The sequence below is a fragment of the Arabidopsis lyrata genome (genome assembly GCF_000004255.2).
Source record: "Arabidopsis lyrata subsp. lyrata unplaced genomic scaffold ARALYscaffold_1, whole genome shotgun sequence".
NCBI lineage: Eukaryota > Viridiplantae > Streptophyta > Magnoliopsida > Brassicales > Brassicaceae > Arabidopsis > Arabidopsis lyrata.
In genome coordinates, this window is record NW_003302555.1 from 15,546,505 (window position 1) to 15,572,066 (window position 25,562).

At 36.1% G+C, this 25,562-nt stretch overlaps 3 protein-coding genes and 1 pseudogene across 3 annotated transcripts; all 4 read left to right on the forward strand.

Annotated features, from left to right (window-relative positions):
* The first annotated feature begins 240 nt into the window (after nt 1–240).
* LOC110224532 (receptor-like protein 12) lies at nt 241–2,708 on the forward strand. The gene has a single exon (XM_021010687.1). The coding sequence runs from the start codon at nt 343–345 to the stop codon at nt 2,563–2,565; it is 2,223 nt and encodes a 740-aa protein (XP_020866346.1). The 5' UTR covers nt 241–342; the 3' UTR covers nt 2,566–2,708.
* A 76-nt stretch (nt 2,709–2,784) lies between these two features.
* On the forward strand, nt 2,785–5,031 carry LOC110224403 (annotated as a pseudogene).
* A 9,984-nt stretch (nt 5,032–15,015) lies between these two features.
* On the forward strand, nt 15,016–16,722 carry LOC9327112 (leucine-rich repeat receptor-like serine/threonine-protein kinase BAM1). The gene has a single exon (XM_002891004.2). It carries the CDS (start codon nt 15,109–15,111, stop codon nt 16,540–16,542), a length of 1,434 nt encoding a protein of 477 aa, XP_002891050.1. The 5' UTR covers nt 15,016–15,108; the 3' UTR covers nt 16,543–16,722.
* Nucleotides 16,723–18,640: 1,918 nt separating this feature from the next.
* On the forward strand, nt 18,641–20,331 carry LOC9327113 (DNA damage-repair/toleration protein DRT100). Its single transcript, XM_021010688.1, has one exon. The coding sequence runs from the start codon at nt 18,764–18,766 to the stop codon at nt 20,198–20,200; it is 1,437 nt and encodes a 478-aa protein (XP_020866347.1). The 5' UTR covers nt 18,641–18,763; the 3' UTR covers nt 20,201–20,331.
* Nucleotides 20,332–25,562: the final 5,231 nt, after the last annotated feature.

Consider the following 25,562-nt stretch of genomic DNA (forward strand, 5'->3'; position numbering starts at 1 on the left):
TACACATTGTTATGTCAAGTTCCATTGAAAAGTATGGTCAATGGGAAATGAAGACTCTTTATTAGTTCTTTGACTTTGACTTTAAACATGTGTGAACTCAAAGTAACTTTGCATTAAAAGCGAAGGAATGGGTCAATATTGGTTGATGTGTTTAAGTTAGAGGCACAAATCATTGAATCATTGATGATAAAGAAGAAGAAAAAGACTATAAAAAATCAACCGAATCGGCAAGTTGACGCAAGACTTTTGCTCAAATTGATGAGTTTTTCCATTTAAAAGACACAAGCCACCTTCTTCTCCACACAAAAAAAAAAAGGAGAAGAAAAAAGAAAAGAAAAAGGTATGATGGTTCGATTCCATTGTTATTTCTTCTGCTTGATTTTCGTCCTACTTCACACTCTTGCTTCTTCTACGCTCAACCATTGCCGCAACGACCAGAGGGATGCTCTTTTGGAATTCAAAGATGAGTTTCCGAGTCTTTTTGAGTTAAGCTCATGGAACAAGAGCAGTGATTGTTGTTCTTGGGTGGAGGTCACTTGCGATGCCAAATCTGGCAAGGTGATTTTACTTGAACTTCCTTCCACCTCTCTTAACAGCTCTTTAAAACCAAATAGTAGTCTTTTCAAACTCAAACATCTTACTAAGTTATCCCTTTACAATTGTAGTCTCTATGGAGAGATTCCTTCTTCATTAGGATACCTTTCTCGTCTCACAATTCTTGACCTTTCCTATAATAATTTAGTAGGTCAAATTCCAGCTTCAATAGGAAACCTTTCTCTTATTTCATCTCTTGACCTTTCTAATAATAGATTAGTAGGCCAAGTTCCTACTTCCATCGAAAAGCTTTTTCATCTCGAATGGCTTGTGCTATCTAATAATCAATTAGTAGGTAAAGTTCTAGCTTCATTAGGAAACCTTACTCAACTATACTACTTAGGCCTTGGCAATAACAACTTCAGTGGCAATATTCCTGTTTCATTTTCCAATTTAACGAAACTTAAAGAAGTGTACCTCAATAATAATTACTTTGAATCCATGCTTCCACTTAACATGAGTGGCTTCCAAGAATTGTCTTATTTTGATGTGGGAGAAAACTCATTTTCCGGGCCTTTTCCTTCATCATTGTTCACACTTCCTTTGTTAATGAAGGTTTTCATGGGGAGAAACAATTTCACAGGACCTATAGACTTTGGGAATATATCTTCATCATCTAACCCGGGGCTGGTTTTATACCTTGATCATAACAAATTCGATGGGCAAATACCCGAATCTATATCTAAGTTTCTTGATGTAGATTTTAGTTACAACTCTTTTAGTAGTTTTGGAAAATCATCGGAAGTTTTAGAGGAAACACAAATCCAGCAGTTGGATCTTAGCTCAAATTCCTTCCGAGGACCATTGCCCCAGTGGATATGTAAGCTTAGATCGTTAGACTTCTTAGATTTGTCCAATAATAGCTTTAGTGGCTCAATTCCTCAATGTTTAAAGAATTTAACAGTTTCACTTAACCAGCTACTTCTGAGTAATAACAATTTCCGTGGAACTCTTCCGGATATGTTCGTCAATGCCACCAATTTAAAAGTACTTGACGTTAGCCGCAACCAGTTGGAGGGAAAACTTCCAAAATCATTGATTAGTTGTAATCATTTGCAATTTTTGAATGTGCAAATGAACATAATCAAGGACACGTTTCCATTTTGGTTGGGTTCTCTACCATCGTTAAACGTCCTCATCCTCCGATCAAACCAGTTCTATGGGCCGGTATATCAGCCCCATTTATCCGCTGGGTTTCAAAATTTAAGAGTCATCGATATATCACACAATGGCTTTAGTGGATCATTGCCGCCTTCCTATTTTTCTTATTGGCATAACATGGCCAGAATCGTCGAACAAGATTACGATGATGAGAACTTAGGCAACCCGAGGTATGGTATCGACTATCATAATTCGATGGAAATGGTGCATAAAGGAGTATATACAGAATTTGAGCGGATTAGAAGGGACTTCAGAGCCATTGACTTTTCAGGAAACAATTTTTTCGGAAATATTCCCGAGTCTATTGGTTTGTTGAAGGAATTGCGTGTTCTCAACTTGTCAAATAACGCATTCACAAACAATATCCCGAAATCATTGGCAAGTTTGACAAAGCTTGAGGCATTAGACCTGTCCCGGAACAATCTGTCTGGTCAGATTCCTCGAGATCTTGGCAACCTCTTCTTTTTATCAATCATGAACTTCTCCCACAACAATCTTGAAGGTCCAGTACCACAAGGCACACAGTTTCAGAGGCAAAATTGTTCTTCGTTCATGGACAACCCCAAACTCTACGGTCTTGAGGAAATATGTAGAGAAACTCATGTTCCTAATCCTATACCACAAAAATCTGAGGATATGTTGGAGCCAAAAGAACAAGTGATTAATTGGATAGCGGCAGCGATAGCCTATGGACCTGGTGTCTTCTGCGGTTTGGTGATTGGACATATCTTTACTTCTCACAAACATGAGTGGTTCATGGAAAAGTTTGGTCTAAACAAGCCAAGAGGATTTATCTCAAGTACTCATTAAGTCGATCTCTTAAGTTTCTTTGAGTGTAGGTGAAACACATTTGTCTGTAATGAAATCGATCGGAAAATGTTTCTACAAAAATTCGTTTATGTTTGTATTTTTATATTTTGTGGTTTTAAAATGAATTCAGAAATTTCTTCCTACTCAAACAGTAACTTTTGATCGTATAAAAGGTTTATAGGGATTATTAATTTTTCACACAAAACACTTTCCCATAAAGTCTAACGAATAAAAATTAAATAATTCAATTTTTTTCAATTAAGATTTCTTAAACTTTGCAATTTCTTAACATTAATTAACAAAAATGTATTGGAAAATTAAACCTTTAAAAATAAATTTGTGGAACAAAAAAAAACTTAAACATCCATATATGTGTGGAAGTGAGGGAGTACATATGAGTAGTCTTCTATCTCGATCGGCTTTATCTAATATTATTTTCTCATTGTCAGTTTTTTGTCATGACTATTTTTTAGTTTCTCGATCTTCCATTCGTCTACTAGAACAATAATTATTTTACATTTTGTTTTCTACTTTTCTAGATTAGATTATTCTATTAAGAGTTAGCCACCAAGACATACATTCAAAGCTCCACTAGCTACTTAGAGTTTCTTCTATTTTAAGACGAAGCCATGAAAGCATTATTACTTCACAACAAAATAAAAAAGATATGGTTCGACGCCATTACAATTGTTATTTCTTCTACTTGATTTCCCTCATACTACGTACTATACACTCATGCTACTCCTACCATTCACCATTGCCGCGTCGACCAGAGGGAATCGCTTCTCGAATTCAAAGACGAGTTTCTGATTCTTCGACATAACCCAAGTGCTAATGATACATTTTTAAGCTCATGGAACAAGACCAGTGATTGCTGTTCTTGGGAGGGTATCAAGTGCGATGCTAAGTCTGGCGAGGTGACTTCACTAGCACTTTTCGTCATTTTTCTCAACAACTCTTTGAAACGAAATAGCGGTCTTTTCAAACTCCAACATATTCAAAACCTAACCCTTAACAATTGTAGTCTCTATGGAGAGATTCTTTTTTCATTAGGAAACCTTTCTCATTTCACCAAGCTTGTCCTTTCGTCTAACAGATTAGTAGGTCAAGTTCCAGCGTCATTAGGAAACCTAACCCAACTAAGACACCTAATTCTAGCTAAAAACAATTTCATTGGCAATGTTCCGGTTTCCTTTGCCAATTTAACGAAGTTGTCCACATTAATTTCCAATTGTTAGATCTTAGTGAAAACAGTTTCATTGGACCAATCCCCAAATCTATATCAAAGTTAGTCAAACTTGATTTCATTGATGTTTCCAACAATAACTTGGAAGGCCAAGTACCAGGTTTCTTATGGGGATTGACTGCGGCGATGCTTTCTCACAAACTCTTTCAGCAGTTTTCTTATAAAACAAAATGTAAGTGTTGGACCTTCAATCGATTTGTTTCAAGGACCATTTCTATGTCGGATTTGCAAGCTCAGATCGTTACGTCTATTAGATTTGTCCAACTATAGCTTCAGGGCTCAATTCCTCAGTGCTCATGGAACACCACTAGTTTACTTGGAGTGTTATTGCTACGTAACAACAATTTTAGTGGAAATTTTCTAGATATATTTTCAATGCTACCCAAGTTGAAAGCATTTGACGTTAGTGGCAATCAATTGGAGGGAAAAATTCCAAAATCACTAATCAGTGGCAAAGGTCTTAAATTTTTGAATGTGGAAGGCAACGGAATTAAGGAAGAGTTTCCATTTTGGTTAGGTTCTATGTCATCTTTAAACGTCCTCATCCTCAGATCAAACCAATTCTTCGGGCCGTTGTATCATCCCCACTTATCCATTGGGTTTCATGGTTTAAGAGTCATCGATGTCTCACATAATGACTTCAATGGAACATCGCCGCCTTTCTATTTTTCAAAATGGCTTGAAATGACTACATTAAGTGGAAATTTTGATGACACATACATGGAAGATTCCAGGAATTATGTTGGTGTGTTTCGTAATTCGATGGAAATGGTGCATAAGGGAGTTGATACAGAATTTGAGCTGATCAGCAGGAAACAATATTTTTGGAAATATCCCTGAATCTATTGGTTTGTTGAAGGAATTGCGTGTTCTCAACTTGTCAGGTAACGCATTCACAAGCAAAATCCCACATTCATTAGCAAATTTGAGAAAGCTCGAGGCATTGGACTTATCTTCAAGATCTTGGTAGGCTCTCCTTTTTGTCAGTCATGAACTTCTCCCACAACAATCTTGAAGGTCCAATACCACGAGGCACACATTTTGAAAGGCAAAATTGTTATGTATTTATGGACAACCCCACCAGACTCTACGGTCTCAAACATATATGTGGAGAAACTCATGTCCCGAATCCTACATCACAAGAATCCGAGAATTTGTCAGAGCCGGCAGAACAAGTGGGAAAAACGATCTATTTCCCCACGATAAGTATCGCATCATAACAGATAGAGCCCATTCTTTGACCTCGGTCCATATCTCCATGAAATCAAAGTTCTATTCATATTTCTCCTCGAATCGAAAGTTCTATAGCTAAATATCCCCGAATCTGGGTTATATCGGTTTGCGCTGTAAACCCAAACTAAACCGAATACCAAACCACTAAAATTTGATTCTAAACTGAATTAAAATATAACCCACCCGTAAATGGCCCGATATCATCTTCTTTTTCACCCGATTCTTCAAACAACCAAACGATTATGATAAATTTGATATCAAAATTACAAAAGCTCATTGGAGAAATTCATTGTGATTAACCAATAATCAAATTCAATGGTAATCAAATTCGATGGTAATCAACTTACAACATCCTCTCCCTATAGCCACCAAACCCATATTGGTCAAATCGCCGGAATTCTTAATCGACAACGACTGCAATCCTCCACATAGAGCCACGCCGTCGAACCTCCTCTATTCTATAGTAGAGCAAACATCTTGGAACTGTCCTAGCTTCAATGTTCTTAGCTTCTTGGATTTAGAATTCTATGTCTCTAAAGCTACACCACTATGCTTCACATCACATCCTTCCCTACGTCAAGAACCAGCTCCTCTAGATTCGGTAAACCAGAGAAAACCTCAATTAGCATCCCCGCCGTGACAGCTGAATCTCCACCTTCTTCACTCGTCTTCTTCTTCAACAACCTCCGGATCTCCGACGGCGTCTTCGTCCCACACAAACGACGGCGGTCTCAGCAAACGTAAGATTATCTCAAACAAGATCAGATCGTTAGAAAAACTTTTACCATGAGAAAGAAAAATGAGTTTAGCAATGATTCTAGAAGAATCGAATTTGATTACAGGTCAGATGGTGGTGATGGGATATGCTCTCGTTTTTTTTAATTCGATTGAATTTGGTTTTGATTGTTTTAAAAAGTAGAGAATTTGCTTTAGATTTTGATTTGAATCATCAAGATCTACCTTTGGGTTGATTAGATTTGTTAATTACGGTCATATATTTGTGTCTACGATGAGGCTCTGTTTGTTGTTTACCATTGGGTTTTAGCTTTATGAAACTTTTTTTTTTTTGTTCACGAGCTCTATGAATCTATGGTCAAATTATAATGTCAACGGGTAAATCGGGTTTATTCTGGTTATAATTAGGTTTAGATGGTTTGTTTCTCGGCTTTATATACAATAAACCGATTAAACCCAGCTCCGTGGGGTTTTGGCTCTCGAACTTTTGTTTCGGGGATATTAAGCTATAAAACTTTCGATTCGGGGGGAAATTGGAATAGAACTTTGATTTCACGGAAATATGACCGAGGTCAAAGAATGGGCTCTATCTGTTATGATGTGATACTTCTCGTGGGGAAATAGACCGTTTTTCCGAACAAGTGATTAGTTGGATAGAAGTGGCAACAACCTATGGACCTGGTGTGTTCTGTGGATTGGTGATTGGACATATCTTCGCTCCACACACACATGAGTGGTTCATGGAATGTTTCGTCGAAACAAGCCCAAAACAGTAGCCATGAGTGCTCGTTGAAGACCATCTATTGTAGTCTCTCTAAGTGTTTGTGAAGCATATGTATGTAATTTTCTATTCTATGGCTTCGTAATAAACGTCTTTGGTGACTTTTTTTTAATCTTAAATTCAAAAGGTCAGAAACTTCTTCCTCCTCTAGTCACATCCTTTCACAGTATCAAGTTTTAAATTATAAACTCCATGGTTAATGACATCTTGTGATGTTTATATATGGTTATCAAGAATTCTATAGGCTTTTGGTGGTTTGATTTTGTCATTTTCTCTTCCATTGAAAGTTGAAACCATTAATTCACATCACTTTTTGTCGTCCTTATGAAGAGTTTCCGTCAAAAGCCCCAATGGAAACTCTTCCTCTCCTAAAATTACAGAGTTTGAAAGTCTCTAACACTCTTGCTTCTTGCACACGTCACTGTTTGTCAACTTAGAAACAGATAAAACATGTTAAATTGTCAACTAATTTACACTAAAGCTGATAAAATGTTCCCACCGGATAATAACTTGAAGGAGATTAGCTAATGTGTGATCATATGAAATTGAAAAAATGGAGATTTATTTTACCAAAATTTAGAGAGAATGCATCTATAATTAATTTACTGAATAATCCCTCTCACTCTAATGCTAAATTAAAGTCTGCTTCATGAACCTAAATCTATCGGCCAATCTGAAGGCCCAGTTGTCCACGTCTAGATCATTTGTACAGTACCATAGATCGTTCTAAAATCTAAACAGTCAATCCTTTGACTTTCATTTTTTTGGTCAATATCAACTGCGAAAACATGAGACGTAAACGTACTTTACACAAAAAGTTGTGTTACATAACTAGGGGTGTCAAAATGGATAAAAGTTAATGGTTCAATCCAAACCAATCCAATCTATGGATATAATGAATGAGAAATTTGGATATTAATGGATTTAATGGATTAGTGAGTTCAATGAATTGGATTGAAATGGTTTATGTTAGAATGGATTAGTGGATTACTCATAACCAAACCAATAAAGATTAAACATTCTAAATTAAATGTCTAAACCAAATATAATCAAATCAAATGTGAAAACCGATTTTAATAAAACCAAAGTAAACATGATTTAACTATTAAATCCATGAAATAAATTTTTCCGCCAAAACGTGATTCAACATTCCCGCCAAAAACGTAAATCCGTAAATTTTTCCGCCAAAACGGAATTTCGTAAATTTTCCCGCCAAAAACGTAATTCCGTAAATTTTTCCGCCAAAAATAGGATTCTACATTTTCCCGCCAAAACCATGATTTCCTATTTTTCCCGCCAAAACCGTGATTCCGCATTTTCCCGCCAAAAATATGATTCCGTGATTTTCCCAACAAAAAGTTATTCCACATTTTCCCGCCAAAAACGTAATCATGTTTTTCCCACCAAAAACATGATTCCACATTTTCCCGCCAAAAACGTGATTTCGTATTTTCCCGCCAAAACCGTGATTCCGCACTTTCCCGCCAAAATGTGATTCCGTGATTTTCCCGTCAAAAATTGATTCCACATTTTTCCCGTCAAAAACGTAATCATGTTTTTCCCTCCAAAAACATGATTCCGTAATTTTTCCGCCAAAAACGCAATTCAGCATTTTCTGCCAAAAAGCAATTTTGCATTTTCCTGCCATACATAATTCCGTAATTTTCCCACCAAAAATGCAATTTCACATTTTCCCTTCGAAAACATAATTCCGTAATTTTCCCGCCAAAAACGTGATTCCGCATTTTTCCGCCAAAAAGCGATCCACATTTTTCCGCCAAAAAATGTGATTCCGTATTTCCCCCCGCCAAAAGCGTGATTCCGGATTTTTCCACGAAAACGTGATTCCGTGATTTTCCCGCCAAAAACGTGATATCATAATTCATTTATGTCATTAATTATTATTTGTAATATTATATGATGATAATATTTATTAATTAATTAATTATTTTATTTTCATAGATTAACTCATTTAACCATTAAACCATCAAACAATTGGATTAATGGATTGACTCAATCCATTTAACAAATGAGTTGGATCAACTCATAAACTATTTAAGCCTAAACTCATTGGATTATGGATCGGTTTGAATCAGTTTATCCATTTTGACACCCCTATACATAACTAAATTTCGGTATGTCGATAAAATATAGATGAAGCAACAATAAAAAGAAGAGTATCTACATTCCGTGCCTATAGAGGATTGCATAATTAACTGACACAATTCTGCTTTATTCAACAGTCTACAGTCGCATTTCTTAGACCATTAAACCCCTACGAATCTATTATCGTTTAAGAGAGAGAAAATAGGGCTGAGAGTTTGTGTATGTCAGAGTGTAGATATGTGATCTCTGGGAAGATTGTATTTTCAAGATTTTTTGGAAAGGAACGAAGGTAATAATTATTCAGTCTATATCTCTATTTCGTTAGCTTGTAGCTAATCTTCTATTCCCTCTGTTTTCGAATAGTTGTCGTTTTAGAGAAATTTTTTTGTTTTTAATTAGTTGTCGTTTTCAGTTTTTGATGCACAATTTATTACCTTTTTATTTTTTATATTTATTTTTATTATGCAACTTGATTTACTATTGGTTAAATTATGTTTAGATAGATAATTAATGATATTTTTATATTGAAAAACTAACAACATTAATAGTTTTTTAATTTGTGTGCATATAGTTAAAACGACAACTATTCGAAAATGGAGGGAGTATAGTATTTCTCGGTAACCATTTTTCCTTTTTTCTAACAATTAAGTTACCCTTTTTCTTAAAACGGCTAAATTATTGCAATTTTTGTTTCTTTTTGTATTCGTTAACTAAATTTTTACCGTCTTCTAAGTATTTCATATTTTCCCATTTGACCCAATTGTTTTTTTTAGTTTTACACAAGGGCTTCGTTAACTGAATTATTACCGTCATCTAACTATTTCTTTTCGTATACGTTACCTGAATTATTGCAATATTCACTGTTTATGTTACTATCTAATATTCCTTATTTTAAGGTTCTTATATGTTATTCGCTAATGTAATCATTTGCATGTCATTTTTCCTCTTATGTTACCATTGTAGTTATGCTTTGCGTACGTTACCCGATAACTGTACCCGTATTCTGGGTAACAATTTCAGCTATACATTTATTCCCCCAGTTGTTTGTATCCTATATTTACATTTATTTTTCCAGTTATTTGTACCCGATAACTAAATGTTTTTGTTACCTATTATACTACTGGTAACCACTATTGTGGTTTTTTTTAATTCTATTTTAAACAAAATCTTATTCTATTTTGCATCGCGTTAGTCTCTAACGAATTGTTTAATTGATAACGTTGTTATCCTAACTGTTTTATTATAATATGCCTTTTGTTTATTGCTTATGTTACCATCTAATATATCTTATTTTAAGTTTCCTATACTTTTAGTCGTTAACGTAACATTACCATGTCAATTTTCCTCTTATGTTACCATCTTATTCATATGTTCCCATGTTTCATATCGCGTTAGTAGCTAACCAATTGTTTAACTAATAACGTTGTTATCCTAACAATTTTATAATAATATGCCTTTTCTTCTTGTTTTAACCTTTTGTCAGCGTCTTATCTAAGTATTTCCAGATGTCTTATCTAAGTATTTTGTTCATTCCTAATATTTTTTAAACACCCTAATAAGCATGAACATCTATAATTTACCTGAATTTTAAGTGTTTTCATAGGGGAGTCTTTTCATGTTAATTAAATACTTATTGGGCTAATATGATTTCCTACTTTCCCATTTGCCCCCTTTGGTTTTTGTTTGTTTTCAGTACGGGATTCGATATTCATTGTTTATGTTGTCATCTAATATACCTTGTTTAAAGTTTCCTATAGTTTTAGTCGTTAACGTACTCATTAGCATGTCATTTTCCCTCTTATGTTACCATCTTATCCATCTGTTTTCTTGTTTCGCATCGCGTTAGTAGCTAACCAATTGTTTAATTGATAACGTTGTTATCCTAACTGTTTCATAATATTATGTCTTTGGTTCTCGTTTTAATCTTTTGTCAGCGTCTTATTTCTGCGTCTATAATTACCTGCTAACAGACATATTATCAGCTCGTTTATTTCTGCTATAATGATTTTGTTCTGGTAAATCTTTCTTTTCCCCATGCCGCCGGCGTAATCTAACGTAATATTTGTTGCAGATTTTGTCTCGCATTAAATGCTGAGATTCACCAAATAAAATCTCGTCTTTATCACATTATAGGGGTGTTATCGTCTTTCATCCTCAACGCATAACCTACATAATTAATTATCTCTTTATTGCTCCCAAATCTTGCATTATCTCATCTTCTGTGGTTTTATATTTTATTGACCCTAAAAAGAACATGATAGAAAAATATAAAAAGGCCGAAGCAAATGTTGTGACTTTTGTATTTCGAATTCGAAGTATACCCAAAAAAAACTATATTATAAGAAGTCTGACAAAAATATATATAGTTAAGGAAAGTAGAAATTTGTTTTTTGCATTAAACTAGACGTGTTAATTACTAAACATATCTTATTATATAAAGTATGATTTTCAAAATTAGTAATTCATAGGATTGTGCCACGTGTCAAGTCTATTGATCAGATGTTGCCATGTGTTAGAAAAGAGTTAACTTTTTTTTTTCCTTTAAAAAATAACAAAACTAAAAAAGTAAACAAATTTATATATACTATGTCTACATCTAAAAAATTATTTTTCTTAACCAAAATGAAAATTAACAAATTTTTTTTAACATGTGTTATTGGTCAATTAAATTTAGCATATATATATATATATATATATATATATATATATATATATATATATATATTTAAAAACATTTAGTGTGGTCAATAACTAATTAAAAAGGGCATTGAAGTTTAAAATAACAATAATTTATTTCACATTAATTTAATTAGATAAAATTGTATGTATCATTGTAATATAGTGTTTATTCGTTAAATTAAAATATAAAAAAAAACAAATTAATGAGCTTATGAGAATAAATTTTTGAATACTTATGTTTTATTTTAAGAATTTTAACGCATCCTATGATGGAGGGGCTTGCATCTTTTGATATGTTACTGCAAGCTTATACTTATCTTTTATTCTAAGAATTTTAACGCATGTAGTCATAATTGAAAACACAATTTGTTTTGGGAAAAATAGCTTATAGGATCGACTTTTCAATTACTTAATGAGAAGTTAGTATATTTTTATTTCTTAATTTTAACTCATTTAAAATTAATTTGCATGAGATAAAATTAACTTACAAGATTACGCCATATTAAAAAAATATATACTTTAAACAATGTTTGTTTCAAATATTTTTGTGGATTTCTGTTTTTTTTTATTAATTATATTTTGTTAGTAAACAATTTATGTTAACAATCAATAAAACAATTTATATTTTCAAAATATCTAGATTATTATTCTGATCAATCATAAAATATATATGTATTAGCTAAAATATAGATTTGATCTGATATAAATATTATTTTAATATAAAATTGTTATCACTTAAGATGAAGTGTAGAATTATAATCGAATTTAATACGATGAAATAGATAGTTAAATTGTATTGCAAATACTATTGTTAAAAATTTACATTACATATAATAATCAAGAGAGGACAAAAAAAAAAAGAGTGAATTTGTGCAGAAACGTAAATCTAACTAATAATTAAGAAACCGGTATAAGCTACCAGCGTCGGAGACAACAATGAAAACAACGTTCGAAAAGGGCTTATAGTTGACAATATTTACAACAATACCAGGCTAAGCTCTCGACGTGCGCGTGGGGAAGTTATAGTGGCTTTACGAAGGAGCGAAGGATATTCTGACAGAAACTAAATGTCCAACAGTTGAACTGAGAGTTATCTGTCGACAAAAATTAAATGCTCAACAGTTGAATTGACCTTCACGCGGCAACAGATGGAACGAAGTGACAGTTATTAAACTTTAATTTGAATCTATAACAAAAATATATGGACGAAAATTAGAAAATTTAAACCACTAACCTAATCGCGTAGATTTCTATTAATAAATGTAGCACTTATAGTTCGATATATGACTCTATGAAAATATATGGACATGTATCTAAATTTATAAATAAATATTAATTCATTAACTAATTGAGAATTTTGATGAAATTCGATTTTTTTCCCAGAGAAAAAACATGTTTCGATTGATTTCATGCATAGCCTAGGCTCCATCGTCTTCTTCCGTTTCACTCCAAAATTTCTTGTTTGATTTGTGCTCTTAGTCACCGTCGTTGGTTTTAAATCTGCTGTTTCCCCATCGTTTGCAGAAAAACTCTAGCTATCTATATTGGTCGTTTCTTCTTCCCAGATCCACTTACGTCTTAACCTATTTTCTTTGATCCGGTTTGGACATTCACAAATCTGCATAGATCTTTACTTTCGTGTTTTCATGTTCATAAGTTTTCTTGCGGGTCCATTAACAGTTCATCCCCCTCGTCATCCATATCCATCAAGACCAACCTTGTTCTGTCTCCACCTGTTCATGTTTTTAGCAATCCAAGTTAACGCATGGATATTCACAATTGGATAAGAATCATTATTTGCAAACGTAGAGCTCTATGTTACATTAATCGTGTGGCCTTTACAATAATCGTTGGTTTTAAATCTGTTGTTTCTCCATCACTAAACATTTATAACGACCACAAATTGCAGTTGTATGGAGCTGTGTGTTTTGGATGTGTAAAGACAGCTCGGGGGAGGAAGCTAATGTTCCATAGCGGCGATTAAGAATGGCAGCATTTTCTATGTTTTGTATTAGTAATGCCAGGGTGTGTCCTTTGAATTTTAATGTAATATATTAGGATGTAAGAACTTGTCCGAACATGGTGTATTGCATCGATCGTCTGAGTCCGCACATGGATGTAAGAACTTGTCCGAACATGGTGTATTGCGTCTTCCAAACCAGGGAGACCATCTTCTGAAGGGATGATCGGGATGACGTCCACCTAATTATATAGAGTGTTACCACAATAAGTTAGGTACTGACATACAATAGTTGAATCTATACACAAAAACTTAAACAGTTACATCACCTTATCTTCTTTGTCAAGATCCCATGGATATGCCAAAAAAGGTATCCAAATTTCGAATCATTTCTAAATGAGACTTGGGAATTTTCATGTGGTAAGACCGACGAGCCAAAAGGCCATCTACTAGTAACAAGCAGGCATATTTGACCCTCTGGTCCGATGTCAGAGACTTAGGCCTCTGCACTTTGCTTAATAAAATCTCTCCGGTGATAGACTCCTCGCCGCCAAAAAGAGTAAACCAATATGGCATCACGTCGGTTGTAGGGCCTTGAGGACAGCTTTAATCGTGTGGAGCTTGAAGTACTGGTTAACACAGTCCCCGCCGGTCTCGATCGGCGAATAACCGAGCAGGAAGGACTAGATCGGCCATGTTCCTTCACAAAAAGAGAAGTTCATCGTTAGTTAATGGACCCACAAGAGAAACTATAAACATGCAAGCACAAAAATAAAGAACTATGAAAATTTATGAAGGACCAAAGCAAAACATGAAAATAGTTGAATAAGTACAAAATCTGGAAAGAAGAAACGACAAATTTAGATAGTTAGGATTTTTTTTTACAACGACGGAGAAACATAAGCTTTAAAACCAACGATGGGGACATAGAAAAAAACAAAGAAAAATACAAGGAAAAATTAGAAAATATATTGTCAGTTAATAGACCAACAATAGATTTAATAGACATGCAAACAAAAAAGGTAAAGATCTATGTAGATGTATAAATAACCAAACCAGATCTAAGAAAATCAGTGAATAAGTAAAAGGATCTGGAAAAAGAAACAACAAATATAGATATTCAGGGTTTTTTGCAAACGACGGAGAAACAGTGGCTTCAAAACCACCGACGGCAAAAGAGCAAAAAAATGTTCAAATCCGACCAAATCGGCCAAAAACTCGTAGAAGCGCAGGGAAACTCCGGTAAAAATCAAACCGAACAAAACGAAGAAATACAAAGAGAAATCTCTATACCCTAGCAGAATGAATAAAAACCTTGCAGAAAATGAGTAATAGAACCAACTGCGAGAAGAAACGAAATCGGAGAAAACAAACAGGGACTGAAGAAAGAGGATAGACACGCAAGAGTCAGAATAAAGAGACACGTATTAAATCCTCAAAAATGGTCTTTACCAAGATATTGGTCATGCATAATTGGGCCAATATTTGGTTGAAGAGAGAGGGGCGCGTAAGGTTATAGTCGGAAGAAAGAGTGACTAAGTATTATCGTTGTTTTGGATATTATGGGCTGACACCGAAAATTTTATTAAGTCAAAAAGTAACGTCTCCTACCCAATTATCTAAAAAAAATCTAATGAAACTATTTTTCAGTGTGTCGGTACCACTAATAATTATTGTCACATGCAAATGGATTGGTCAAAATCGTCAACTTTGACTTCGCAGCCCTCAAGTAATCTTATCCCCACTATTAATAGCTCTTACTAATTGCTTCTCTCAATAAACACAACACAACACAACACCACCATGAACTCTTCTTTTACTCTCACTATTTTTACCTTCGTTATCTTCCTCCGATGTCTAAATCCCACCGGAGCTGCCACGTGTCATCCTGATGATGAAGCGGGTCTTCTAGCTTTTAAAGCGGGTATAACCCGAGACCCTTCGGGTATTCTCAGTTCTTGGAAGAAAGGTACTGCTTGTTGTTCTTGGAACGGTGTCACTTGTCTCACCACTGACCGCGTCTCCGCACTCTCTGTCGCTGGACAAGCCGATGTTGCCGGAAGCTTCCTCTCCGGCACTCTCTCGCCGTCGCTAGCTAAACTCCAACACCTCGATGGGATTTACTTCACTGATCTCAAGAACATCACTGGTTCTTTTCCTCAATTCCTTTTCCAATTACCAAATCTTAAATACGTTTACATTGAGAATAACCGCCTCTCCGGTCCTCTTCCGGTTAACATCGGTTCTCTAAGCCAGCTTGAAGCGTTCAGTCTCCAGGGAAACCGGTTTACCGGTCCAATCCCAAGCTCGATATCTAATTTGACTCGGTTAACACAACTCAAACTCGGTAGTAATCTCCTAACCGGCACTATTCCCTTAGGAATTGCTAATCTCAAGCTCATGTCGTATCTCAACCTTGGAGGTAACCGTCTCTCTGGCACTATCCCGGACATTTTCAAATCCATGCCGGAACTTCGATCATTAACTCTCTCCCACAACGGATTCTCCGGGAATCTTCCTCCGTCCATTGCATCACTCGCACCGATTCTCAGGTTCCTCGAGTTAGGCCATAACAATCTCTCCGGGACAATACCGAACTTCTTATCAAACTTCAAGGCGCTTGACACATTGGATCTCTCTAAGAATCGGTTCTCAGGAGTCTTGCCAAAGAGTTTCGCAAATCTGACCAAAATCTTCAATCTCAATCTCGCTCACAATCTTCTAACCGATCCATTCCCTGTCTTGAACGTTAAAGGGATAGAATCTTTGGATCTCTCGTACAACCAATTTCACTTGAACACAATTCCTAAATGGGTGACTTCGTCGCCGATCATCTACTCGTTGAAGCTAGCAAAATGCGGGATCAAGATGAGTTTAGACGATTGGAAGCCAGCACAAACATACTACTACGATTTCATCGATTTGTCGGAAAACGAGATCTCAGGGAGTCCAGCAAGGTTCTTGAACCAAACAGAGTTTCTAGTGGAGTTCAAGGCGTCGGGGAACAAACTCCGATTCGATATGGGGAAGCTAACGTTCGCAAAGACGCTGAAGACCTTAGATCTATCTAGAAACTTGGTATTCGGGAAGGTGCCAGCGACAGTGGCCGGGCTAAAGACATTGAACGTGAGTCAAAACCATCTTTGTGGAAAGCTTCCGGTGACAAAGTTCCCGGGCAGCGCCTTTGCTGGTAACGACTGTCTTTGCGGCTCTCCACTTCCTCCTTGTAAAGCTTAAGCGGCAAGAAAACTACAATTATAAGTTAGCTCCAAATAAAATTTGTATTAAATAACAAATAAAGTAGTTTTATGATATGAAGAGGCATATGTATTAGACTATTAGTGAAGGTACTCAAAGTAGTATTTAAGTTTTCAACACTTTTGCATTGTTTTATTTAGCGACTTCTGTACTTTTCAACTTTTGCATTGTTTTATTTAGCGACTTCTGTTGGCACAAAAATGAGGAACTGAAATGAATTGTAGAATCATTAAAAAAAAAATTGCTATTAATTAAATAATGGGCTCTAAAATACCATGGTTTTTGTTTTTAAGCATGTAACTTCATCACTACAAAATTTATTTGATCACATATACAAGCACACATAAAGCTTACAAAACAATACAAACCAAGTGATCGATTTACATCATGAAACCTCCCTCTTTCTCTTTACACACACATAAGGTCATTCCCAGGACATATATCATCTGCATTGCGGCCTGAGACCATCTCTGAAGTAGCTTTTCTCTTGGTATATTTTGTCTACGACACTAGCATTCGACTAATCTATCGATCCACATTCAATTAACGAAACAAGGACATACTAAACTAACCTAGAAAAATTATTCAAAAACTATAAAACAAAGAGATTCGAAGAGAGGCAGCATCTTAAACTTCACCACCATATATAAAACGAAAACAGAAACTAATATATTGGTTCTTCTAAAACAATATAAATAGATAAAGCTAATAATGTAAGATTACGCTAAGAGAATAAAGGCATATATCTATCAACCCATCTTGAGGCCAACTTCGTTCACAATCTGGATCATTGTACTTAGATATCTTTGACTTTTAATTTGTGGTCAATAACGTACAAATTGTTAGACAAAAATAACATGTTAATAGATGTATAAAAAAAAGTTTTACAAAAATACCGGACATTTTGTTAAACAAAAATGAAACTAAGTTTCATAATGCACTAAAATATTATTTAAACATGATAGAAAACAAACAAAAATACATGATAGAAAAAATAAGTATTTGACTTATGACCTTCCAATACTATTTAAAAACAAAATTCTAAAACAAAAAAAAGATACATTACACCTTTTTATATAATAATCTCCAAATTAAATGAACCTTGTCTGGGATCATGAAGATGAACCTTGTCTCTAGGATCATGAAGATATATCTTGATGAGTGCAATATGATCGTGAAATGAACCTTATGTATGTCTAAGAGCAAGATAACGCGGCATGAGATACCTAAAGCATATACCACTTAGAGCAGGATTATAGGAGGTATCTTAGACATATCTTAGGGGAAAAAATTATTAAATTTAATGAATAGTTCAATCAAATGCTAAGATGTATATCTTATTTAAGATGTTGTTGATGAGTTTTAGATATGAGCACGTGTCTTGCTCTGATTAATTTGAAGAAACAACAAAGCCAAAAAAAAAAACCTTTCGTTTTTTTATTTCCCTCTCGACCTTTCTCTCTCTCTCTTTTCCTCGAAACCAAAACGGCGAAATCCTGCTCTGAGGCTGTTGATCCGACGAATTGAGAGGAGAAATGAGATGGAATTGCGTGTTTCATATAAATTATATTTCATGTATGTTTTAATTTTTTTTAATTTGCAACAATTATTAAATTTTCTATAATTATAAATTTTATTTTTGTATTAATTTTTTTTTTCTAAGAACCACATGTTAAGAACCTACCATTAATCACACAAAAATCTTAACCCAAAAATACTACTCCCTCCGTATTTGAATAAATGTCGTTCTAGCCTTTTTTCTGTGTTTTTAATTAGTTGTCATTTTAACAACTTTTGCATAAAATTTCCTAAATTACCCCCAATTAATTGATCATAATTAATCAGTCTAAATTACCAAAATTACAGATACCAAAAATATAATTGTAAATAATCGTTTCTCATAAGGTTAGTTTTGTAATTCTGTGCCTTTTCTTAATTCACCTAAAAACAGTTGAAACGACATTTTTTCAAATACAGAGGGAGTATATCTTAACTATCACTTTTACAAATATATTACTTAAATATTCTTAAGATTTATTTCTAAGATACTACCAATAATCATGCTCTTATTGCCCACATGCAAATGGATCGGTCAAAATCGTTGACTTTGACTTTACAGCTCTCTCAACTCTCAAGTCGTCTCTCTCCCTTTACTAATAGCTGCCAATAGCTTCTCTCAATCTCACCGCACAATAACACCATGACTTCTTGCTCCTTCACTCTCTTCATCTTTGCGGTCATTATCTTTCTTCAGTCTTTAAGTTCAACGGGAGCTACCACGTGTCATCCTGATGATGAGGCGGGTCTTTTAGCTTTCAAATCGGGTATAACTCAAGATCCTTCGGGAATGCTCAGCTCTTGGACGAAAAATACTTCTTGCTGCTCGTGGAAAGGTATCACTTGCCTCAACAGCGACCGTGTCACCAACCTCGACCTAGTGGGATTTTTAAAAAAACCCGAACGCTCCCTTTCCGGTACTCTCTCACCGTCGCTGGCCAAACTTCAGCACCTCAACGTGGTTAGCTTAGGAGATCATGGGAACATCACTGGATCTTTTCCAAAGTTCCTTCTCAAATTACCAAAGCTAAGGTACGTTGACATCCAGAATAACCGTCTCTCCGGTCCACTTCCGACCAACATCGGCGTGCTAAACACGTTAGAACAATTCTTTCTTCAGGGAAATAAGTTCACCGGTCCGATCCCGAATTCGATATCAAATCTAACTCGGTTATCTTATCTCATTTTCGGAGGTAATCTCTTAACCGGAACTATACCCTTAGGACTTGCTAATCTCAAGCTCATGCAGCATCTGGCACTCGGCGACAACCGCCTCTCAGGCACCGTCCCAGAAATTTTCGAATCAATGACGTTGCTCAAATTTCTAGATCTCTCCCGCAATGGATTCTCTGGAAAACTTCCTCTGTCCATTGCGTCACTCGCACCGACACTCCTAGCCCTCAAGCTGAGCCAGAACAATCTCTCGGGGGCGATCCCGGACTATATATCAAGATTCAACAGGCTCGAAAAGTTGGATCTCTCCAAGAACCGGTTCTCCGGGGTTGTACCGAAGGGTTTCGTCAATCTGACCAATATTAACAATCTTGATCTCTCCCACAATCTTCTAACTAATCAATTCCCTGAATTGAACGTTAACACCATCGAATATCTTGATCTCTCGTACAACCAATTTCAGCTGGAAACGATTCCACAATGGGTGACATCGTTGCCGAGTCTCTTCTTGTTGAAGCTAGCAAAATGCGGGATCAAGATGAGCTTAGATGATTGGAAGCCAGCGGAACCCTTGTACTACCATTACATCGATCTATCGAAAAACGAGATCTCAGGGAGTCTAGAAAGGTTCTTGAACCAGACATGGTATCTGCTGGAGTTTCGGGCGGCGGGGAACAAACTCCAATTCGATATGGGGAACTTGAAGTTTGCAAGGACGCTAAAAACCCTGGATCTTTCAAGGAACTTGGTATTCGGGATGGTGCCGGCGATGGTAGCTGGTCTGCAGAGACTAAACTTGAGTCAAAACCATCTTTGCGGAAAGCTTCCAGCTACAAAGTTCCCGGCCAGTGCGTTTGCCGATAACCACTGTCTTTGCGGCTCTCCACTTTCTCCTTGTAAACTTTAGCGCCAAGAAAACTATAATTGGTATTTGAATTTATCGCGACAGTTAACTCCAAATAAGATTATAAAGTAATTTTAAGAGACTAAGCTCCATTGCAACGAAATATTATGAAATATAAGTTTTTAACACTTCAATATTATTTTATTTTATTTAGCAACTTTATAAATAAACTCGAATTGTTGGTTAAAAATGACAAATTGAATTAAACTAGTAGAATCATTAAGAAATCGTAGAAGAGCAGGTTTTTTTTGTCACTAATGTAATGTAACCGGTAGAATAATTGAAATGAATTTTTATTTAGCGTGTGTTGGCTTGAGGATATGTACTGCAAAACAGATTCAATCTTTATAGATTATTCGAATGATTTGATTGTTCTTCAAGACTTTGAGAATCACTATTTTTTCTCTTACTACACTTTCACCGGATTCACATCCTCACCAATCTCCAATCAAAGCTTGGTCAATGCTTGCTAAGAGAAATTTTTAGAGAAAATAAATCATAGGAAACAAATCGACAATAGCATTATAGAGATTTCTGTGATTCTCACTTATGAAAATTAATAATGTCTTAAATTTCCCAACTTCCATAATACCAATAAGAAAACCTTTTCAAGACTCTTGTAACAACCTCAGCACAAATCTTTTTACTTGTGTTCTACGCAACAACCATTGACTTTTAGAGATGTCTTAAATCGTTCAACTTCAACAAGAATGAAAATCATCGCGTTCTTTCGGTATAATATACACAAATATTACAGAAATAGAAAGAGTGTTCAAGCCAGTCGTAGGAATAATAAATTCGACCACAATTATAATTCCACTAATTACGGATGCTCCACATGCAAATGGATCAGTCACAATCATCAACTTTCTTTTATTAAACTAATAAATTAAAAAGTGTTACTAGAAACTTTGACTTTGAAGCTCTCAAGTCGTCTCTCTCCCTCTGTTAATAGCTACCAAATACTTCTCTTACTCCCACCACCCACCACACAACACCACCATGAACTCTTGCTCATTCACTTTATTCATCTTAGGTGCTATTATCTTTCTCCGGTGTTTATGTTTCACCGGAGCTGCCACGTGCCATCCTGATGACGAGGCGGGTCTTTTAGGTTTCAAATCGAGTATAACCAAAGATCCTTCAGACATTCTCAGCTCCTGGAAGAAAGGTACTAACTGCTGCTTCTGGAGAGGTATCATTTGCTTCCCCCGAGACCGTGTCACACAACTAAATGTAAACGGAGATGTATATCTTGGCCTAACCTTTCTCTCCGGCACTATCTCGCCGATGCTGGCCAAACTTCAACACCTCGAGGGAATTTACCTCACCTCTCTTCGAAAGATCGCTGGACCTTTTCCTCAATTCCTTTTCCGATTACCAAAGCTAAAGTACGTTAGCATCCAAGGTAACCTTCTCTCCGGTCCCCTTCCAGCCAATATTGGCGAGCTAAGTCAATTGAAAACTTTAGTTATTGAAGGAAACCTGTTCACCGGTCAGATTCCAAGTTCGATATCCAATTTGACTCGGTTATCTTTGCTTAGTCTTGGCAACAACCGCCTCTCTGGCGCAATCCCAAATATATTTAAATCCATGAAAGAGCTCCATTATATTCTCTTGATCTCTCCCGCAACAGATTCTTCGGGAAACTTCCTCCGTCCATTGCATCGCTGGCACCGACTCTCACCTACCTCGATCTGAGCCAGAACAATCTCTCGGGAACGATCCCAGAATATTTATCAAGATTCAAGGCGCTCTCCACATTGGTTCTCTCCAAGAATCAGTACTCGGGGGTCGTGCCGATGAGTTTCGCCAATTAGACCAAACTTATTCATCTTGATCTCTCCCAAAATCTTCTAGCCGGTCCATTACCTGTCTTGAAGAGCATTGCCGTCATCGAATCTCTGGATTTGTCGTACAACAAGTTTCACCTGAAAACGATTCCAAAATAGATGACATCGTCACCATTCATCTACTCGTTGAAGCTGGCAAAATGTGGGATCAAGATAAGCTTAGACGATTGGAAGCTAGCAGGAACCTATCACTGTATATGAAGCAAATGCAGAATCTTGGAGTATAAGTAACAAGGAAGAAGAAAGTTACCAGAATATACTTATTCTGTTAACAGAGAAAACAGAGTATTAACAGGGTTAATGACTCATTGTACAGCTAACTCTTAGCTAATCTTATCTCTTACTATATAAACAATTGTACAGCAACAATAATCTTTAATGAGAAATTAGATTGTTTTACTTCTCTAATATGGTATCAGAGCAATAAATATCTCATTCAAAAGTTTGTTTTCCGGGAAACTTGAGATTTTCCGGGAAAATTCCTGATTTCTTCTTGAAGATTCCACTTCAGCTTGTTGTGTTCATCTTTCTGATCGCCGATCGTTGTATCAATGGCGAAGAAAGGAGCCAAGCAGCTCAGGAATCGTTCAACATCTCAGGATTCTGGTGAAGATTCACCGATTATTCATCCTTCCGCTTCAGCTCTCGACAGATCTTCTCCAGCTCGTACCTCCGTGAATCGTCTACCGGTGGATTCAGATTCGATTGATAGTCACCACAATCCATTCTATCTTCACTCCAGTGATCATCCTGGTTTGTCAATCGTATCTGAAGTTCTCACTGGAGATAACTATAACTCATGGATCATTGCTATGCGCACTAGTCTAGAAGCTAAGAATAAGATCAGCTTTGTTGATGGATCTATCCCTAGACCTCTTGAATCTGATCGTCTTTACAAAATCTGGACTCGTTGCAACAGTATGGTAAAAGCTTGGATTCTTAATGTCGTGTCAAAGCAAATCTATGCTAGTGTTTTATACATTCAGGATGCTGCTGGTATTTGGAATGATCTTTACAGGCGTTTTCACAAGAGCAACCTTCCTCAGATCTATAATTTGGAGCAGGAGATCAGTTCTCTACGTCAAGGTACTATGTCTCTCTCTGATTACTACACTAAGAAGGTTACTCTCTGGGAACAGTTGGCCTGCACTAAGAATCTGATGGAAAATGGTGGTTGTCGATGCTCACAAGTGATGAAGTTGTTAGATGATCATGAGACAACAAGGATTACTCAGTTTCTTATGGGTCTCAATGATGATTTTGCTAACATCAGGGGACAAATACTGAACATGAAACCACGTCCAAGTCTCTCTGATATGTATAACATGCTTGAGTCTGATGAGTCTCAGAGACAACGTTCCATTCCCAATCCTAATCCTTCAGCTTTCCAGGTTAAAACTCAACTAAATAACTTTCAGAAATCTCATGTTGTATGCACACATTGTGGATTGTCTGGTCACATTAGTGACAAGTGTTACAAGATCATCGGTTATCCACCGGGATGGAAACCAAAGAATCAACGTCAAAATCCTAACCAACGTTTTATCACTCCTGCTGCGAATCTTGCTCTTGTTGATCCTACATCTGAATGTGAAAACGAGAAAACTTTGTCTCAAGAACAGCTTCAGTACTTGGTTGCTTTCTTGAACTCTAAGCTGCAGCCGTCTAGTTCTTCTCACAGTGCTAGTCCTATCTCATCTGCAACCATCACTGAACTACCTAGTACTTCTGAGGCTTCTTCTTCTGCATTTTCTCCTATGGCATGTCAGATGACTGGTACACAATTTCCTTCTATATTTTGTTCTTCAGAAGAGAATCAATCTTATTTCTACTCTCTGTCTGATAAATTGGTCAACATGAATAAGTGGGTTATTGATACTGGTGCTACTCACCATGTTACTTATGACAAGAGCCTTTTTCAACAAATGACTGTTATACAAGACACTACTGTGCAGCTTGCTAATGGTGTAGGTGTGAAAATTCAGGGTTTGGGAACTATTAAACTCAATGACAGACTCATTCTTCATGATGTTCTGTTTATACCTCAATTTAAATTTCATTTATTGAGTGTGAGTTCCTTGACGTCTCAGATAAAGTGTGGTCTATGGTTTGACTCTTATGGTTGTGAAATTCAGGATCTTACAAGGGAATTGACAATTGGAAGAGGTAAACTTCACAATAAGCTATATTTCTTGGACCTGTAGTTTCAGCCTGAAGAGAAAGCTTCACCAACTATCTGTGTTTCAGTCAAGATTGATGCTCACACTTGGCATCAACGCTTGGGTCATCCGTCTCTACAACGTCTTAAATCTATGTCAAATTCATTGTCTGTTTCTTTTCCTAAGGAGTTAACTCCAGAACAGAACCATTGCAGAGTTTGTCATTTAGCAAAGCAGAAACATTTGCCTTTTGTAGCTCGGAATAATAAGACTTCTAATGCGTTTGATTTGATCCATATTGACACTTGGGGTCCCTTTGCAGTGCCTTCTTATGATGGATACAAATATTTTCTGACGATAGTTGATGATCATTCTCGTGCTACTTGGATATTTTTACTCAGAAATAAATCAGAAGCTATAACAGTCTTACCTGGTTTTGTTGCTATGATTGAAACTCAATTTGCTACCAAAGTTAGAGCCGTCAGGTCAGATAATGCTCCTGAGTTTAACTTCACCAAGTTTTACAGAGAAAAAGGAATTGTCTCCTATCATTCATGTCCAGAGACTCCTCAGCAAAACTCAGTGGTAGAAAGGAAACACCAACATCTTTTAAACGTGGCCAGATCCCTCATGTTTCAGTCACAGGTACCTATTGAGTATTGGAGTGAGTGCATTATGACTGCAGTTTTTCTTATCAACAGGTTACCTACAGAGAATTTGGAGAATAAGTCTCCTTATGAGATCTTAATGAAGGTAGCACCAGAATATGATGATCTTAAGGTTTTTGGATGTTTGGCTTATGCTTCCACTTCACCACATCAGAGAAATAAATTTCAGCCAAGGGCAAGGGCATGTGTATTTTTGGGTTATCCTACTGGTGTCAAAGGATATAAGCTACTTGATATTGAAACACATGATATCTTGATTTCAAGACATGTGGTTTTTCATGAGGACTTGTTTCCTTTAGCAAATGGAGATATGAATCAGCAAATTCAGGATTTGTTTCCTACAGTGTCTGATATAATTGGTGATTTAGCAGTAGGAGATTCTGCTATCCCAGTTCAGTCACAACAGGATTCAGTGCATCTTGGTAGTGGCAAGTCTGCAGTAGGAGATTCTGCGTCTGTCACACATTTACCAGTGCCAAATCCAGAGAATGCAGTTGTTGTTGAAGATTCAACACCTGTTAATGCTGAAGTCTCCGATAATACTCTTGATGATATCATTGATACTTCAAGAACATCAAAAAGGCCTACTTACTTGGAGGACTATTATTGTTACTATGTCAACAAAGAAGTTGTTCATCCTCTTTGTCAGATTTTAACCTATGAAAGACTTTCTGGTCCTTACCAT